General features: G+C 44.4%; 1 protein-coding gene across 1 annotated transcript in view; it reads left to right on the top strand.

The window, feature by feature from the left end:
- The window catches only part of LRP12 (LDL receptor related protein 12), a 215,437-nt gene that overhangs the window by 143,778 nt on the left and 51,881 nt on the right, over positions 1 to 19,778 (top strand). Inside the window, exons 5-6 of the mRNA XM_078686151.1 lie at positions 3 to 951; positions 9,763 to 9,895. Of these exons, the coding sequence (XP_078542277.1) occupies positions 3 to 951; positions 9,763 to 9,895 (1,082 nt within the window). The remainder of the gene's footprint in view (positions 1 to 2; positions 952 to 9,762; positions 9,896 to 19,778) is intronic.

A 19,778-nucleotide genomic window follows, 5' to 3' on the forward strand; every position in this document is an offset into this window, starting at 1 on the left:
GCTCTTCCAGCCATGCACTTATAACCAGTTTCAGTGTCTTTCCCGATATACCAAAGTCTACACATGTCTTCCGGAGTCATTAAAATGTGATGGGAACATTGACTGCCTTGACCTGGGTGATGAGATTGATTGTGATGTTCCCACGTGTGGTCAGTGGCTTAAATATTTCTATGGGACTTTCAGCTCACCAAATTATCCTGACTTCTATCCTCCAGGGAGCAATTGCACCTGGCTGATTGACACTGGAGATCATCGTAAGGTTATTCTGCGTTTTACCGATTTCAAGTTGGATGGCACTGGTTATGGTGACTATGTGAAAATATATGATGGATTAGAAGAAAATCCTCGCAAGCTTTTGCGTGTGTTGACAGCTTTTGACTCTCATGCGCCCCTTACAGTTGTTTCATCATCTGGACAAATCAGAGTGCATTTTTGTGCTGATAAAGTAAATGCTGCAAGAGGTTTTAATGCAACTTATCAAGTAGATGGCTTCTGCCTCCCGTGGGAGGTTCCATGTGGTGGAAATTGGGGCTGCTATACTGAGCAGCAGCGCTGTGATGGCTATTGGCATTGTCCAAACGGAAGGGATGAAACTAACTGTACAATGTGCCAAAAAGAAGAGTTTCCTTGCTCTAGGAACGGCGTCTGCTATCCTCGTTCTGACCGATGCAATTACCAAAACCATTGTCCCAATGGCTCTGATGAAAAGAATTGCTTCTTTTGCCAGCCTGGGAACTTTCACTGCAAGAATAACCGCTGTGTCTTTGAGAGTTGGGTTTGTGACTCCCAAGATGATTGTGGCGATGGGAGTGATGAGGAGAATTGCCCGGTCATTGTGCCTACCAGAGTGATAACCGCTGCCGTCATAGGGAGCCTCATCTGTGGACTGCTCCTTGTCATTGCTTTGGGCTGCACCTGTAAACTTTACTCCTTGCGCATGTTTGAAAGAAGGTAAGCCATCTCTGTTTTTATCACTTTCACTTATTTGTAACACTGCTAGAAACTTGGAAAACTGATTAGATAGGATGAAACAAATAGGCTATATGTTATATTCATAGGTAAAATATTCTTTCTTCGCATTCATGGACAAGGTGTTGATACTTCAAGTGTAAAATCAGTTGATCAATACAAAAGAATGTATTTGTTAAAATCCTGGTTGGCCATTTTTCACCAATTCCTCAATTTCCAGGTCTCTGTAAAAATGCACTACTTTCCGATGTTGCGGGTGGTGACAACTTTAAATTGCCTGCCATGCAGTTATGTGCTTGGGAGGAAGAATGGGTAAGTACTGATGTCACCATTAGGCTACATTAGCATTCCACCCGCTGAAGGCAACATGTTAGAATCTTTCAAAATCTTTTTGATGAAGCCCCTAGGGTTATAAACTACTCTTCAGTTATCGAGCTAGTTGCCCTGTGATTTGACTGTGAGGCTAACATGAGTTATGTTCACTTGTTTTCAAGAGTATATCCTGTTTCATCCAAGCCTAACAACACCGGGGATGCTCGTAGCGAACTACAAAAAAAGAATCTACATTAAACTTGTCTTGAAGTGCCTGAGTCAATGCAAATCTTTAGCTAGACAGAAAGTCAAGCATCGGTCACCAGTACCTGATAACTGAGTGGTTTCCGCAGTGAGTGGCAGTTGATTTTCATACAGACTACAAGATGGCCAAATTACATAGTGGCATGATGTGCCAGAAGATAAGCGCCACCTCTGTGGCACAACAATCTCTATGTTGAGATCTTCACTGGATCAGATTTAGGACCATCATGTTCCACCTTCCCAAAGGTGCCTAGTCATGGGACTTTTTGAAAGATAGCTCTATCGCCTTTCTGAAACTCCTTTTGGCAGCCCAGATCATTAACTTATAGCTCGCTACTTGAAGCCCAAAGTCACCTGAGACCCGCCTCCAGAATTCCCATTTTCTCTTTTGCAAGCAGATGAAAGTCGAAACTTTTAAACACTAGTTTTGTTGTTCAGCGGCCATTACTGGTGATTTGAAGTCGCTGTCTCTGCTGGCTTGTTGCTAGTCACATTTTATCCCCGGTAGAGGTGCTAGTATGGACTCTTAATAGCATCTACAAGTAACATTGCTACAACATTTCTAAAGCATGAGAGATTCTTGCAATCTCCCATCTATTTCATGGGCACACACAGACCCTCTCTGACCACCACAGCCACTGCCATGAGATGGTACAGCTCCAGTTTCTTGCCAGGCTGCCACCTCCGTCTCAGCTGCCCTCACAGTTCTTCTTGTCTTTTATTGTGTTTATAGTGTTTGGTAACTAGTGAGGGAAAGATTGAAGAATGTAGGCTCCCATACTGCTTGTAATAATTAATTCTTAGTGCAACAAAAGATTCACCCGCTTGTTAGGAGAAAACATTGCTGCTACAAAGACCAACTAATCTACTCTCTAATGCGCTAGCCCTCAGACTCAAATAATACATCCCCCTTCGCTATCACTTTGGCATACCCCGGAACTTTCATGGAGTAAGTAGTGTCATAAATCCGGGAATTATAAATAAATTTGAGGTGCCAATCAGGTGTAGGCAAATTTCAGCACGTTTTCAAGGAGACCACAATACATTACTACTGGTTAGCAGCCCTCCTGTGTATGATCCATCCATCACCTCTCTTGTTCCCATTTCCTCCTTATGTCTGTCTCCGCCCTCTACCTTCTACTCCTTGAGTGTTCCCCTGACCCTCTCACCCTTCTACTTTTCACCTCTAACTTCTTCATTCATCCTCGTCTTTCCTACCCTCTCAGGTCTTCCTCCTGCTCTTTGACCAATTTGACCCTTCTTCTTTACTCTTCTTTTTCTCTCTCCCTCTTATATCTCAACTTTTCCCCTCTTTGACCCCCTCCCATTATATACTGCTTTATCCCTAGCTCATACCTTTTTTCGTCTGTCTTCCTCCTAACCTATTATATCCAATGCACTTTCACATCACCATTTAACTTACTTTTCTTTCTTACTCACATCTGAATGCCTCTGAACGCACCACTTCCTCCTACCCTCTCCAGTTCATCTCCCCTCTTAACTCCTCCTCACCGCTCCTCATCTATCACCCCACAAACCTAGCCATCTTTACTACTAGGTTCTCAAACCGGCTTTCTGTTTGGTCCGGCAACACCTCAGTACATTTCTTTTTTTTTTCTGTAGACTAAACTGTCAACACTGCACTTTCTCTGTTCTAGCCACTTTCCTCTAACTAACTACATCTCCAGCATCAGCCCTGGGAATGTTGTCTTCTCCCCTGCAGATTTAGTCTCTCACACTGAATACTATAAATACTGTTACCACTCACCACTTTGTCGCCAGATAGAACAAAAGTCGATTCATAACAGCCAACAAGTTTGAAAGAACAATGTCTCGGGGAGAGAACACACTTCCACATTGAAGGCAAGAACTTGTCATATTTCCTTCTAGTACCAGGAGTCACTGACTTGCTAAATATTATCCTGTAATGAGGCTAATTATAATAACTTGCTTTTTAGATAGTGATTCATGTCATAGTATTGCTATTCTTTAGCACTGTAAATAACAGCGTTTCTGTTGCCAGATTTAGTGATACTTAATTTACCAACCTCGGAAAGATGGAAGTCTGTGTTTGCTTATCAGAGCAGATGTCCTCAGCAGGCGTTCTACTCACTGAGTTATCTTCCGGTGAGCCTCATTGGGTGATTTTGGCATAATGCATTCCCCCCAACACCGATCACTTCTGTGTATGTTTGTTTGTGTGAATCGTTTCTATACTTGATTCCCCAACTGGAGACATCATTTGATCTAACCCATAACCTGTAGACAATATTCACATTGCTGATGAGGTCATAGACAAGGTGGCCCTTAAAAATCACACAATTAATGGAAACATTAACATATCCGCATAGATACAAGGTATGACGCTTTTAAGGGACCGAGATAGCACATATAGTCTGTGAAGTAACATAGAAATCTGAGGGAAGGTTGGAAGATTGGGCCTCTACCAGAGAAACAACCTTCACTGATATAATCTACAACCACCTTTGCCCCCTGCATACCTAAAAGCACCAAGGTATCATGAAATTAGTATCCTTGTTCTGTATAAAATGTTGTGTAACCTGTGCAATGTAAAGTGGAACTAGCAATACTTAACCAGGCCAGGTGGGTTATGAGGCTTAACAAAGCATGATGGTTTTCAGTAACTCGTTGGAGAATCAAAAGGAGTGTCAAAGATTTATCCCATAACAAAGACTAGAAAAGTCTGTCATCACATATGAAGTACTCTGCTGTGAGGAGCCGTTGGAGCTTATCACAGAACTGTGAAAATGTGATCCTGCTATTTGTTACATTGCCAGAATTACTGCAGAAATCTGAATTCGCTGCAATTAGCGAATATAGTTTGGATGAATTATGGCTGATGTTACCATCGTGGCTATGAAAGTTATCTATCCAGTGCATGTTGCAATGCAAGCCTTAGAATCAAAAGCTAGATTACTTCATTGACTGCTATCCGAAGAACAAAAGGTGGGTTTCTGTGAGAAGTCCACAAGTTTTCTGTAGGCTAAATAGAAATGTCCACAGAGCCATAGTTTTCTCTTGTTGGCAAATACTTTTTTGCGGTTTACTTGCATCCAGTGGCTCATGGTGGTGGGAAATGACAGTAGCCAATGCTTAGTAGTATCACTTGCATTCCTCATGGTCAGAAGTCGCACTGTGTGACCTTCTTCATTGGAGAAAGGAAAGATGGTTTAGCCCCGCCTAAAAAAACAAGCATTGGCAAAGCAAATAGGTCCCGCCACTGTGCAATATGGCTGGAAGTAAAGGTAATAAAAGCAGTATGATGCTGTCAAAGCTGATGGTGTCCTAGTGCGTGTTTGTTGTTGATTTCAGCCATGTTGTACAGCTGCTGCTGTGCAACATGCTTGAAAGTAATTTTTTAAAAAGCCTGTTATGCGGAGCACTGCCTCATCATTGCGCTTTAAAAAAAAAGCAAAAAACTTTCGGGCATATTGCACGGGAGGTGCAGTACAACACGGCAGAAAGTTAAACACGGGGGTGGGTGGAAGGGGAAAGAGGCTCCACGCATAAGGGGCAGTTCGAGGGAGGAAGATAAAATAGTACCTCTAGAACAGAATGAGCAGCGGAGGTACACTAATTAAACTGAATCAATGTGTGCTTGGACCATGCTCCACAGAATGGAACGTAAGTGACGCTTGACCTGAGCCGGCAAATTAGTAGGCAGCAAAGAAGAGTGACCATGGAGCTAATGAATTGTAAGCAATGGGTGAGCTCTTAGCCCTTCACTGTCAACAATATCTCGTGCAAGCGAGAGCACATGCGCTGTTGTAGACTTGGCCTAATTAGGTAAGTGTCTTCCAACCCACAGCATGGTATGGCAACGAAAAAGTATGTGGTACAGTGCAGGCCCTCTTTTAGCCCCCACTTTCTTAAAATGATGCCAGTTTTGCAGCTGTTAAGCTGGCGTAGGCTAAAAATATGTTCAATTGTGACGTCTGTGATTTTGCAGTTTGGATCACCCCTGTAAAAAACGTAACCTGAAATGTAAAGGTTTTGCTATGAAAAAACTAGACTGAAGTCCAAGGTATTAAAGTCACTACATATTTACACCACATGCCATCGTACCAGAGATTCGAAAATGCTTCCAGTATATATATTTGAGATGTCTATAATTCTGCCTTTCTTTTTTTAATGTCCTCTGAAAATCCCAAGGCGTGTTGTTTATTACTATGACTGTTTGAGAGTAGTTCTTTTTTACATCACTGAGAATTGTTAACTTGTTACTTTGTATAAAAAATGTATTGTGTCCTTTGCATTTTATTGAGTGTATTTCAAGGCGTTGAGCCTGGCGCCAAGGGACAGTGGAGCGCTGTACATATCAACCAGAATAGTAACTTACATGCAGGTTTACAGAAGCATCATCTGGTATTCTTCGCAAAGCAAAGAGAGCAAAATACATAGAGTTTGTGAAGAGTTGGGGCGAAGAGAACAGAAAGATAATGCATCCTTTATTAAATAGACAGTGCCATTCTGTTGCTTTGGCTGATGGACCTGCTACTACAGTAACCTCTGAACATTTTCACTGTACTTTGATTTTCCATAGTCATGATACGAATACATCTTATACTATAAATGTGGAGTTCAGTCGGTGTAACTCTGTTTTCACGCATGTAAACATATGCCATCTAGAACTGAATGTTTTATAGATTACAAATGGCATTTTAATGTTATCCCATAAGGTGGACATCCTCTGATAAAAAAGGCACATACATACTTTTTTGTTTCTCAAGTCAGCTGAGCTCACCTTGGCCAGTATCTCCCAAGCCCTCTCACCGGCACTTCCTTTGTTCAGATCCTTATTGAATGTTCACGTGCAGTGTGTAAGTGCTCTTTTTATCTTACCCAGGTGGCTCTCGTGGCTGCAGGTTTCTGTCTGCAGGTTTTTCATTTGCTTCCCCTGCCAAGTAAAGTCTGCCCTTTAAAGTTCAAATATAACCTAAGAAGACTTTATTGATGAACATCTCGAAAGATGACTCACCATAAGTTTTTATAATGCTTGTATTCACCCAATGATTGTACAGAATTTGAAAAGTATAAGTAGTCTTATTCAAAAGCAAGGAAAGAGATGGCCAGAAGGGAGGTAATTTTTCATCTTAGCAACAATTTGAAACATCACGAAAAAAGACCCAAGTGGACTCTAAAACTGTTGTCTCTTCAAAGATTCCCAATCCTAAGCCCCATTAGTGAATGGATGCTGAGAAATCAAGGTAGTAGAGGCCTGCAAGTCCTGGGCTCTCATCGCAAATCACCTGACTGTTTCCCAGAGTACTCTTCAGTATCGACGTCAACCTCTCATACTGACCAGAGCTGAGATCCTCGATATGAGTTCTGATGTTGGATGCCTACAACACTAACTCTGGTTTCTTCTGCAGCATTGCCTCCAGCATCAAAGCTGTTAACATCCTTAGTGCCACTGGCTTAATACCAGCCGCATCATCAACTCCCCAGGTGTCAACTTCGACTTAGAACTCAAAGACTGGAATATTTTCAGCAAACATATGGAAAGATACTGAAAAGCTTTGGAACAATGAAGAGACCAATGCTAGTCAAAGTCAGAAAAAGGGGAAGGACAAACCGCACAAACGGGGAAAAAGAAGGACAAGAAGAAGAAAAGGGAGGAATGACGCTTGAGAGAGAGATGTTCTCCAAAGAAGGTGAAGTCGAACCTCACAGAGAATTTCTTACGGAATAGGTTGCTCAGTTGGTTTCTGGGGAATACCAGGTAGCAGTTCTGTAACTCAAGAGACCAAGCAGAAACAGAGAAAACTGACAAAGGAGCTCAACCTTTCTGAGGAGCACCCAAGCAACTTCTTCCAGAAGGGCTATGGGGATCGGGAGTATGGTGAATGTCCTGGACTCCATCCAAATATGAAATGGTTGATGAAGGCTACCACGAGGACATTCCCCTGCAGTGTATCCACGGTCCATCAGAAAGTATTTCTGCCGAAGTTCATTCCTATCCTATTGACCCGAGGCCTTTTCACCATCTGCGGACTTGGCATTATATGTGGCACTGATGAGGAAAGAGTCATACATATTTGGACTGACCATGTTGTTTGAGCCCAAGTTCTGTGCTTTCTCTTAGACGTGGAGTACATCTCTAGAAAACCACATTTACCTTCCTCTGCTGGTTCACAAGTTGAAAACCCTCTTCAAGAACTCAGCCTTTGTGCCAGCAAGCCCCTTCAGACAAGATGAGAAATATAGCACCCCAGATTAAACCTCCTCTTGTCTGTGGCCACTGATAACTTAGATTCTGTGTTGGCCCCAGATGCACACTAGAATTCCTTAAACCCATTTTTGGATCTATCCGTTCCCTGGAGAAGATAGCAGAAAGCTGCAGGGCATAGGATGGACAGTGTACTTCACTGAATGAGTATCAAATCCAGTGGTACTGCTCACAAGATATGAAAGGACATGATGGGGAAGATAGAGTAGCTGGCCCCGTTCCTGCTGGAAAAATTTGCATGATGAAGCTGGGTAGATGCTGGTGTGCAGATTGGTACCCAAGCATGCTATGATGATATTTCTAAATGCGGCAGGCACATGTTTTCATCATATGGCTCAAAGGTAAGGCTTCCAATGGTAAGCTTGGTTGAACTGTATAATCTTTTATTTAAAAGTACAGGCGAAAGTGCTGGATATCCCTTCATTGGTGACACACTTTTTGTCAAATATGCCAATTAGGTGCTGCTAACAATCCAGACCAGATATGATGAAGACTGTGAAAGTCCTGTCAGTGAAGTAGGTGCACATTTCCCCTTTGAGGTCTGAGAAGCAGATTCATTCAATTTCAGAGGTTATCCTCTCCACATATTTAACTGATCATTGTGTCTGTCTTATACTGTCCCAGTCTGCACCGTAAATCTCAGATTGGTCGCTGAATTTCAGGTGCTGTTCCTTAAAGCAACCTGGGATACTGTTTAAACTAGTTCCTGGTGCAGAAGACAGCAAAGGGCCTCTGCATCATTATAAACTTGCACTTTGTCAACTAGTGTATGGAAAAGCAGTAATTTTATGTGTAATAGTGGTAGAGGTGATCCCCTATCTGCAACAGGAAGATAGGATATTATGATACTTCAGCGATACCTACTTGCACAACTTCGTACACCAGAAGCATTGGCCTTTCCTTATATTCAGAGTGGATGTACGGCATTGACACCTTAAAGGTCTACAGTTCGGGTTGCAATCTGCTCCCAGGGTGTTCACAAAGTATCTGGTGCTCTGGTGCTTCATCTTAGCTGGCCAAGTGCCTATTTCTTCCCCCAAATGACAACTCTGTGATAATCGCACTGTCAATGGTGAAGTCCAAGGCAACCATCCAGAAATGCACTGGGCTCTTCGAAAAATTGGGGCTGTGCCTCAACTTCCAGAAATTTCTCTTAAAACCATTTGAGGGGATTCTTTCTTGACACGATTTGACATCCATTGCATAGGTGCATAGTGACAAGACCACTGTAGCCAGATGGCTTGTAGACTGCAGCATTTATTACCTAACATATAATGGACAGATAACTAGCCAGAAAACTGAGAGTTCACTTATTGAGAGGGAGGGCAACCACAGTGGGTTTCATGGCCAGTATGGAATTGATTGACATATGCATGGGACAAATCATTCCAGATCTTCACACATCATTGTAGTATACTGAGGTAAAAGCTGATGCTGCTTGCGACAGGAAGTGTTAAAGAAGCTATTTTGATGATGATGCAACTCTTCATCCATTTGTGGGGTACCTGCTGCTCCATATTCTATTGAAATATCATGCAAATCTATAAAAGAGCCAGTGATGCATAAGAAAAATCTACTTCCCTGTAAAAGAGAACCGACAGCATTGATATCTTTTATAAATTCTTAGGCCACCCTCCAAGCTTCCCAGGCAATTAGTATATTCATGGTATTGCATGTTTATAACAGATGTGCTCAAGATCTAAAGGGAGGTGCTTAACAGAGTAGTGAGATACAGGCAAAGGTGGGCTCAACTGGTGATTCAGAAGACCTGCACCCTCCTTGCTTTTTCCTGGCTGATTCCCAGCTAGAACTTGGGCGATATTTAAGTAGCTGTGATTCTATAAAAGATGCATATACTGGATAGCCTCCTTTTTAAATTGATGTACGCATGGAATTTGATGTATGTTCTCATTTTGATCTCTATAATTTTACCTTATAAATAACTCTGTTTTCTCACATTTTGGAAGGTCTTTTGAAACACAGTTATCACGAGTAGAAGCGGAATTGTTGAGAAGGGAAGCCCCTCCGTCATATGGACAGTTGATTGCTCAGGGTTTAATTCCACCAGTTGAGGATTTCCCCGTCTGTTCACCAAATCAGGTAATGTTATCTTATTTACTGTAATGATAAACAACGTCTGTTGACCATCTTAGAGGACAATATTCTACTTGTTTTTTATCACTTTTATAAGTACTCCTTCTCCAGTTGCCACCCAGTCTAGGGTCAACCATACCTAAGCAGGTCCGCATGTGACGACAATTACCACCAGTCCTTTCTCAGCCCATCCACATGCTACACTAATGAATACCACAGACTACCTCAACATGGTAGACGCCACGGACATGAAGCCAAGTCAGGACCTGTAGTAAGTAGATTCTTCCGCTGAAATCATAGCTCAGAGATAAACACAGTTTATGAAATGGAAACACCTTTTTGGCGTGGGCATAGCTGATAGGAGGAAGATTATTTAAACGCAGGCACTCCTGCCTGTTTGCTTCAGGGGTATATTCCCAGATTATTATTTGGTGGTGGCCTCTTTAAGGCAGTCACCACCCAAAAAGAAGCAGGTATATTGGGAACCTACAAAAAGCAATGTTAAATTAGGCAACGGGCAAAGCATTCAGCAATTCTATTTGTTATGTTTTTTAAAGCGGTTTGGTGCAATTTGTTGGAAAAGGAGTGAGTTTGATTTGTTTTCGTGAACTAGTGACTGAGACGACATCAGTGCTACAAAGCGACATGTGACATACACTGGGGCTGTAATTTTTTGCACATACCTACATGCACTGTCTGCCAGAGAACGATCTTAGCATATGATTGATGGTCAGTTACTTGTGCGAAATAGTGACAAAAGGCAGCAAGTGGTTTGTTGTTTCAAATGTGGATGCACACTGACTGGTAGTTACAGATGATGCACGCTGTATTGGTGGTTCTGGTGTTTACCACAACAGCTAATTTGTTAACTTCTCTTGTTTTGAGTAGTAGTAAAGGGAGTGGGGTGTTTGATGGAGTTCTCACTTGTAGGAAGAGCCAACATTTGAGCTAGTTTAGGCTTGGCTCTTTGGTTTGTGCTGAGCAAGGGTGAATGGTTTATACAGATACAGTATCCCAACAGGTGAAACTTAAAAAGACAATTGTGCACGAAGCATTATACGAACATGTAAATAAGGAGACAATTATTCCAATGATTTGTATACAATAATTGCTTATATACTTGGTTCATAAAAGGGAGAACAAGGACAAAATAGAATACTTAGAACAGCACGAATTTCAAAAATGTCAAATGACAACCGAGAGTATACTTGGTGCTCAAATATATACAAGTGATGGATGGCGACGCAAGTGAAGGGGTGAAACAGCGTGGGCGGCGCGATGTGAGCAAAGTGCAAATATTATACAGTGGGTGGCTCAGTGTGCGACATATTTAAGGTGACTTAGAATCACAAATCACAATTTCAGTAGAGCCAGGCTGAATATTGCGCCTCAGTTAGCACTGTGGGGTCGACAACGTTTCGGTCCCTGATCAATTGGGACCATCTTCAGGACGGGGTTGTCTCATTTTCAATGCTGTGGGGCAAAAGGGAACAATGAGGGTGGCGAAACGGAGGGAAAGGACAAGTGGGAAGGAGTGAACCCGGAGGGGGAGCCAGGCCGGAGGATGCATGGACCAAGGGTGGCGGGCAGGTAGGGAGGGAGCTGTGTAACGAGCTCGGAGGGAAAAAAGCTGAGAGCGTGGGCGCAGGCTGCAGGGAGAAAGGTGTGTATCAGCTGGAATGATCAAGGGTGGAGCGCCTGGAGACCGGCGATTCAAGTAGGGGCGCCAATGTGTCTAAGCCCAAGGATCAATGTTTAATGAAGTAATAGGCATAGGGGAAGGGTGGTCGATGGCTAAAGCGCAGGCTACTGAACAGCGGGTGCCAGCTAGTTAACGATAGTGACCATGGTGTTATGTTATGTTACTTTGGTTTATATAGCGCCACCTCACCAACAGGTCTCGAGGCGCACCCGACCAAAGAAAACACACTGTATTCTTACTCACAGAAGAGATAAAAGTAAAATACAGGTTAACCTGTATAACCAAAAGCCTCCCTAAACAAGATCGTTTTCAACTGTTTTCTGAAGCAAAGAAGATTTGATTCCTTGCGCAAGGAAACTGGTAACTTGTTCCATAACAATGGAGTAAGTATGGAAAAGGACCTTCCGCCTTTTGTGGCCATATTAAAACGAGGACAAGTCAACAGCAGGGCATCGGATGATCTTAAGGTTCGTTTCGGGTTGTAAGGCATTAGACGATCCTTAATATAAACAGGGGCTTGCCCATGGATTGCCTTATGTGCAATACACAGGCTCTTGAATTCTACCCTCTGCTTCATAGGAAGCCAATGAAGCTTAGACAGTAAGGGGGATGCATGTGATCTTCTCGGAAGTTTAGATAGCGCGGATCCCTGCGGAACCCCACAGTTCATCCTGCCCAACTCAGAAATCTCCTCTCCCAATTGAATCCTCTGCTGCCTCCCTGTCAAAAAGGACTCTAGCCATTTGTAGGCTGTGTCCTTTATTCCAAAACTCGCCAGTCTGTCCAAGAGCAGATCATGGCTGACAGTGTCGAATGCCGCTGACAGATCTAAAAGTATCAGGGCACTCGGTTTTCTACTGTCAGCCATGTCCCTGAGCTCATCCAACACCGAGAGCATCACCATCTCGGTGCTGTGATGTGCCCGAAAACCTGCTTGGCGTCCCTGGAGAAGATTGTGTGATTCCAGGAAAGCAGACATCGACTGTAGCACATGCTGTTCCAAAATTTTGGACAAAAACGGGAGCTGAGAGATTGGTCGATAATTTTTCAGATTTGTTGGTTCAGCTCCTGGTTTTTTCAGCAAGGGTCGTACCCGAGCTTCTTTAAGCCTTATTGGGAGATAGCCCATCTGTAGTGAGCTATTTAAAAAGGAGACAATGTGGTCTGACAAAAAGGCTAATGCTCCTCGGAAGATAGTCGGAGGACACGGATCTGCCGGTGAGCCAGATTTTATAGAGGACATAAGATGTTCAAGCCTCGTGAAGTCCAACTCTGGAAAAGTCGAAATAATGCAATCCTGGGGTTTTTTGACCAACTGCGGTGGGTAAAGCCCACTCACCGTGTTGCTCTTGATCTCAGAGAGTATGATCTCAACTTTTTCTAAAAAGTAATGTTGGAACGCATTACACTCAATCTTTGTAACCGCATTCACTGGTTTCTTTGTCAATTCTGACAAAATGCTGAAGGTTTCTTTCTGCACATTGTGTGCACGCTTAATGCGGATATCAAAGTATTCAGCTTTAGCCCCCAACATACTTTTCTTATACACTTTTGAAAAAGTTTTATATTGTTCCCTGTCAGATTCCTCCTTGGATTTCCTCCATCTCCTTTCCATGCTACGGAGCTTTTTTTTAAGTTCTTTCAGAGAGGGGGTATACCAAGGTGCCCCCTTCCCCAGACCCTTTACTCGTTGTAATTTCTCTGGGGCTATCTGATCAATTGCCTGGGAAATGGTCTGAGTTAAACACAAATAGTCCTCATCTAAATTTCCACTGAGCGGAACAAGGTATTGTGGAAGAATGTCCGACAGCGCTTGTGAGTTAACCTTCCTCCATTGGCGTACTCGCTTCAGTTTTGGAGCTTGACAAGGGGGTTTCCCACTAATGGGGATAGTACAGTAGATGAAGAAATGATCTGACCAAAGACAAGGTAGAACGCTATCTATAGTGACTTCAGGGTCTGAGGTCCAGATCAGATCAAGCGTATGTCCTTTAATGTGAGTAGGGCATTCTACCAGCTGTGTCAGGCCAATTGAGGACATGACATACTCCAGTTGTCGAGATACTGATACTTTGGGGGATTTTTCCCAATGAAGGTTAAAATCACCAGTAACCACCACTTTTTGGTATCTCGAACAGATGTCAGATATGATGGGACAGAAGAGATCATTAAAAGCAGGCGAGGAGTTAGGGGGACGATAGATGGTAAGAATCACCCAGCAAGAGTTTTCAAAAGTAAACTTGACACCAAATATGTCAGCCAAGTCTATCGAGTCTGCCATCAAGTTTTCCATTGTCAAATGCCTTTTGAAGAAAATTGCAAGTCCTCCACCTCGCAAGTTGTTAGCGCGATTATGCCAGACAACATCATATTCACTGGGCAAGGCGGCTACGATATCTGGGGCTGAATTTTCATCTAGCCACGTCTCGGTTAAGGTTAGAATATCGATATCACCATCTTGGAGGAGAGTGAAGATATCGAGATGGTGTTTATGAAGAGATCTTGTATTCAGACTAACCACTTTCAATTGGTGTTGCCGGCAATAAGGCGTAGTATTAGGAGATCTCAGAATATGCAGCTCTTTCAGCCTATCAATAACATTCGTCTCTAGCCTCACCTTATTTGCGTTAAGCAGATGTAATAATTTTATTTATTTATTTATTTATTATTACATTTCTTAAGCGCTCAGCTACCCGTGGGTTTCCCGGCGCTGGGAGTATGAAACAGTATGCCAAAAGTGAGGAGGGAGTCAAATCAGCGAACTTACATATTAAAAAGCCAGGTCTTGATTCCCTTACGGAAAGTAAGGAAGCACATTTCAGAACGCAGAGGGAGGGGTAAAGAGTTCCAAAGAGAGGGAGCAAGCAGAGAAAATGAGCGACCTCCCATTTTTGCTCTCTTGATGCGTGGTATCCTGAACTTATACTGGGTGGAGGACCTAAGTGTGCGCGGTGGAAGATATTGCTGCACCAAAATAGATAAGTAAGGAGGAGCTTTTCCGGTCATGATTTTATGCATGAAACATAGTGCCTTAAATTTAACCCTGCTCTCGATCCGTAGCCAATGTAGGTTACGCATGTGGGAGGAGGGTGAGGATCTGGCGGGTAAATTACAAATAAGGCGGACAGCCAAATTTTGTACTACCTGGTATTTCTTAGTGACCTCCTTACAGGCACCCAAAAGTAAGATGTTACCATAGTCCAGGCGTGAGATGACAAGCGCCTGGACTACGGATTTCAAGGTGTCAGCCGGCAGCATCCACGAGATTTTCCTAAGCCACCTGATGATGGTGGTACAGGTGGCAGAGACTTTCACGACGTGCTGCCTGAAAGACAGTTGGTTGTCCAAGAGGACCCCGAGGTTACGGGCAGCAGGAGTTGGAACGGGAAGCGGGCCCATCTCCGGCGGCCAGTGTTGTGGGCCCCAGAGCGAGATGTCAGAGCCAAACAGCAGCAGTTCTGTTTTCTCCCCGTTTAGTTTTAATTTATGCTCCAACATCCATGCCGAAATCTGTTTTAGTCCAGCTTGAAGAGAAGAGAAAGGGAGGTGCTTGTTGGTGGAGAGAGAGTAGATGACTTGAGTGTCATCAGCGTAGGAATATATAGAGAGACCTGCCTGTTCCGCCAAAAAAGCAAGAGGTCTCACATATAAATTAAAAAAAAGGGGACTGAGAATAGAACCTTGTGGAACACCGTGATTGGAGGGAAAAGTAGAAGAAACAGAAGTAGAGGAAAAGACTTGAAACGTGCGATTAGATAGAAAGTTAGCGATCCAGGCCAGGGCAGCACCATCGACACCGCCTCTCTCAGGGTGGACAACAAGATGGAATGGGAGACGGTGTCGAATGCGGCACTCAAATCAAGCAAAATGAGTGCCACAGTCTCCCCGTTGTCCACTTTTTGCCTGATGGATTCTGACACACCAAGGAGAGTGGTTTCAGTCGAGAAGCCAGCCCTGAACCCGGATTGAGAACCATGAAGAAAGTTAGAGGATTCCACATGAAAATTAAGCAGAGAGTTAACATGTTTCTCCAAGATTTTAGAGAAACATGAAAGTAACGAAATAGGGCGAAAATTAGATGGGTTGTTGGGGTCTAGGTTGGCCTTTTTTAATAGTGGGACCACCATAGCGTGCTTCCATTCGTTGGGCACGATAGCTTCAGAAAGAGAAGCATTCAAGACCTTCAAAATAATAAGGAGTAGGGTAGGGTCCAAGGAGCTCAGGATTTGAGGGGGCATGGGGTCAAGCGGAGACCCAGATTTTATGTCCTGTAAATACTTTCCTAGAAGCAGAGGGGAAATGGGATCCCAAGCAAGGAGTTGGGGAGGCGAGGAAGTACAATAAGCGGAGGTGACAGATGGGGGAATACATGCAGGTAAAACAACATGGGTGGACACAGCAGGAGAGGAGTTAAAGGAGTCATAGATCTTCTCGATCTTTTCGACAAAGAAATTGGCCAGAGCTTCACACTGGGGGGTATCCAGCGTGGGGGCCTTGGGTACAGTAGATGCACCTGACAACTCCTTCACGATTTTGAACAGGGCCTTAGGTCTATTCTGTGCCGTGAGGAGCGTGGTGTTCGCAAAGGAAGCTCTGGCACTATCACATGACGCGTGGTAGTTTTTAAGAGCGGCCTTATATTCCGCTTTCTGACCAGCATCATAATTGGAGCGCCATATGCGTTCCAATTTTTTGCATTTAGACTTTTCTAGGCGAAGGACGTCAGTAAACCAGGGAGCAGGTGGATGAAGAATATGTAGTTTGTTCTTTTGCATTGGGAGACAAGAATCCAAAGCATTAGTCAACCAACGTTTAACAGAGGGTAGCTCCTTGATAGACAAGTTAGTGGACAATGAAGGCTTGGAATTGGTGGAATTCCGCAGGATAGGTATAGTATTGACCAAGAGTCCTGGCCCCTGGGCCCGTTCGTGCGCGGACGGGCGCAGACGGGCTGGACTCTGGCGTGACTCCGGCGTGCTCACGCTGCGCGCGAACGCTGCGCGTATACATGGCCACCTTAAGTAGATGTCCAACCCCTAGCACGCTAACCACAATGGCGCCGCCGAGCGTGCAATCGTTACCCCCAAGATGGCGCTGGCATTCAGTACAAGTGAGCGGGACCCGCCAAATGCGGTGTTGAAACAATTATAGAGCAAGTAAGGGCCAAGTCTTTAAGCTAAAAGCCAGGGTAATATTAAACAATAACAACTAAAATAGAAAACGGGTAATTAAAAATCCGAGCCTAAGCGCGAATATTTAAAAAATTGTGAGTCTCAGCGCGACCTGTTCTAGAGCGCTGCTTTCAGAGTGAATGCGCGTTTACCCGGTCAAGCCCCTACCTCCTGACACAGCTCACCTTAAGTAGATGTCCAACCCCTAGCACGCTAACCACAATGGCGCCGCCGAGCGTGCAATCGTTACCCCCAAGATGGCGCTGGCATTCAGTACAAGTGAGCGGGACCCGCCAAATGCGGTGTTGAAACAATTATAGAGCAAGTAAGGGCCAAGTCTTTAAGCTAAAAGCCAGGGTAATATTAAACAATAACAACTAAAATAGAAAACGGGTAATTAAAAATCCGAGCCTAAGCGCGAATATTTAAAAAATTGTGAGTCTCAGCGCGACCTGTTCTAGAGCGCTGCTTTCAGAGTGAATGCGCGTTTACCTGGTCAAGCCCCTACATCCTGACACAGCTCACCTTAAGTAGATGTCCAACCCCTAGCACGCTAACCACAATGGCGCCGCCGAGCGTGCAATCGTTACCCCCAAGATGGCGCTGGCATTCAGTACAAGTGAGCGGGACCCGCCAAATGCGGTGTTGAAACAATTATAGAGCAAGTAAGGGCCAAGTCTTTAAGCTAAAAGCCAGGGTAATATTAAACAATAACAACTAAAATAGAAAACGGGTAATTAAAAATCCGAGCCTAAGCGCGAATATTTAAAAAATTGTGAGTCTCAGCGCGACCTGAGCGCGACCTGTTCTAGAGCGCTGCTTTCAGAGTGAATGCGCGTTTACCTGGTCAAGCCCCTACCTCCTGACACAGCTCACCTTAAGTAGATGTCCAACCCCTGGAACGCTAACCACAATGGCGCCGCCGAGCGTGCAAGCGTTACCCCCAAGATGGCGCTGGCATTCAGTACAAGTGAGCGGGACCCGCCAAATGCGGTGTTGAAACAATTATAGAGCAAGTAAGGGCCAAGTCTTTAAGCTAAAAGCCAGGGTAATATTAAACAATAACAACTAAAATAGAAAACGGGTAATTAGAAATCCGAGCCTAAGCGCGAATATTTAAAAAATTGTGAGTCTCAGCGCGACCTGTTCTAGAGCGCTGCTTTCAGAGTGAATGCGCGTTTACCTGGTCAAGGTATATAGAATATGCTAGTATTCCAACAATACCTATGAGAATCTGAATAGAAAATCTGAAATAAATATCAGAGATGTAACAATCTGGATAGAACTAAGTGCTGGATAAGACTAAACCTGCTGAACAAGACTCGGCTCACCTGCCGTGTTTACAAAGAGCTTCGCAAGTGTCAAACTGCCAGGGAGTCACTGTCAGCCATCGAAAAGTGGAAACAGTACTGATGTATCCTGTCAAAAAAATAATAAATGCGGTCTGAAAGTGACACATGATCCAATGTTAACCCTGACCCGTCACCAGAGTGAGTGCGGTGATGAATCTCACCTTTCTGGTAAGACAATCGAGAACAGCAAAACCAAGATAGTTCAAAGAAATGCCCCCTCTCTATATGAAACAAGGCAATAACAATGTGTGACAATTACGTACTAAAAAAAAGAATGGCGGGTGATGCACTAATAAGTCTGTGCGAGCTGGTTCAAACCTATGATAAAACGGATGGAAAAGTCCTCAAATCTCCCCTTCTGATGCTAGATACACTAACCGGCTTCTGAGATACTCGAATCCTTAATAATCAGACCCCCCCCCCGCCGCAGGAGCATGTGACGTCAAATGAGCTGAACAAATAAAAAGGACTTAAGCGTTCATAAAGAGCCGAGTGTGGCTGCCATGTTCAAGTATTATGCAGGTAGAATAGTGCTTCCCATGGATGGCATGGCTGCTAGAGAATCACACGGTAATCGCCACTATGTGTAGAGGAGAAAGATGGAGTACAACGGCCTGTATAAGGCACTGCGTTGCTGGTGGGGGCTGGGTGGAGAAACCCGGAGGAAGTAGTGCCGAGTAGGAATGGGCTGGGCAAGATGGAGGAGAGGGAGGAGGGAGAAAAAAAAAACAATTACCTGTAGGAAAAACCGGAGGAGAGGTCTGGCGGGGTGACTTGAGAACGATCCGGTGGGATCTATGGAGAGAGAAGGCCCTGGTTGGAGTGGGTGCGCTGGTGGGTAGGACCGATGCGGGCAGACAGGGGTGGGAAAGCGCGTTACCTGGGACAGTGCTGTAGGCGACGGAGCGCCTTGGCGCGGACGTCAGATCAATCAATGGAATCAGGGTGCTGCGGTGGGCGCAACCTATGGGAGTAAGGGAGCCAAATTAGAGAGTCGTAGTTGGCAGGTAGCATGAGGTACCGTATGTATGTTGTACCGGTAAGGACATACCTGTGGGAATAGAAGGGCAAGGTCAGAGCCTTGTGCCGGTTACAGGGAGATGAGCTGCTATCACGTCTCTGCGGCGGGGGGAACGGAGGCAAGCTGGAATCACGTCTCTCCGGCGGGGTGATCTGAGGGCGTAAAAGAACCGGTTCAGTTCAAGTGTGCCCCTGTAGGCCAGGGGACCTGAGTGAGGGGGGCAGAGGAGGCTCGTACCTGGGTTAATCCAAGAGCAAGGCAGGAGTCAATCCGGCGAAGAGTCTCGAGGCAGTGACTTCCGTGTATGGGAGGCGGATCCGAAATGGGCGGGGCAAGGGGCTGGATTGGCGACTAGTGAGCATAGCGGGGAATTTAAAGCAACACATCAACGAACAGGCACTAGATTCATGGCACATACAGCCATATAATACAATGTGGTAGTAAGCGCCTGGTGCGGGTGAAAAAAATGAGAGGGAGTCCGCATAGAGCAATCTCCGGGACTGTAGACAGGAGTACATATCATACAATAAACGTACAACACATTGTCAGACTGAACAATATAATACAATGTGGCGCCTGGTGCGGGTGACAAAAATGAGAAGGAGTCCGTTTTAAGCACTCTCCGCGATTGTAGACAACAGTG

Source organism: Lissotriton helveticus, chromosome 4_1 (genome assembly GCF_964261635.1).
Source record: "Lissotriton helveticus chromosome 4_1, aLisHel1.1, whole genome shotgun sequence".
Taxonomy (NCBI): Eukaryota; Metazoa; Chordata; class Amphibia; order Caudata; family Salamandridae; genus Lissotriton; species Lissotriton helveticus.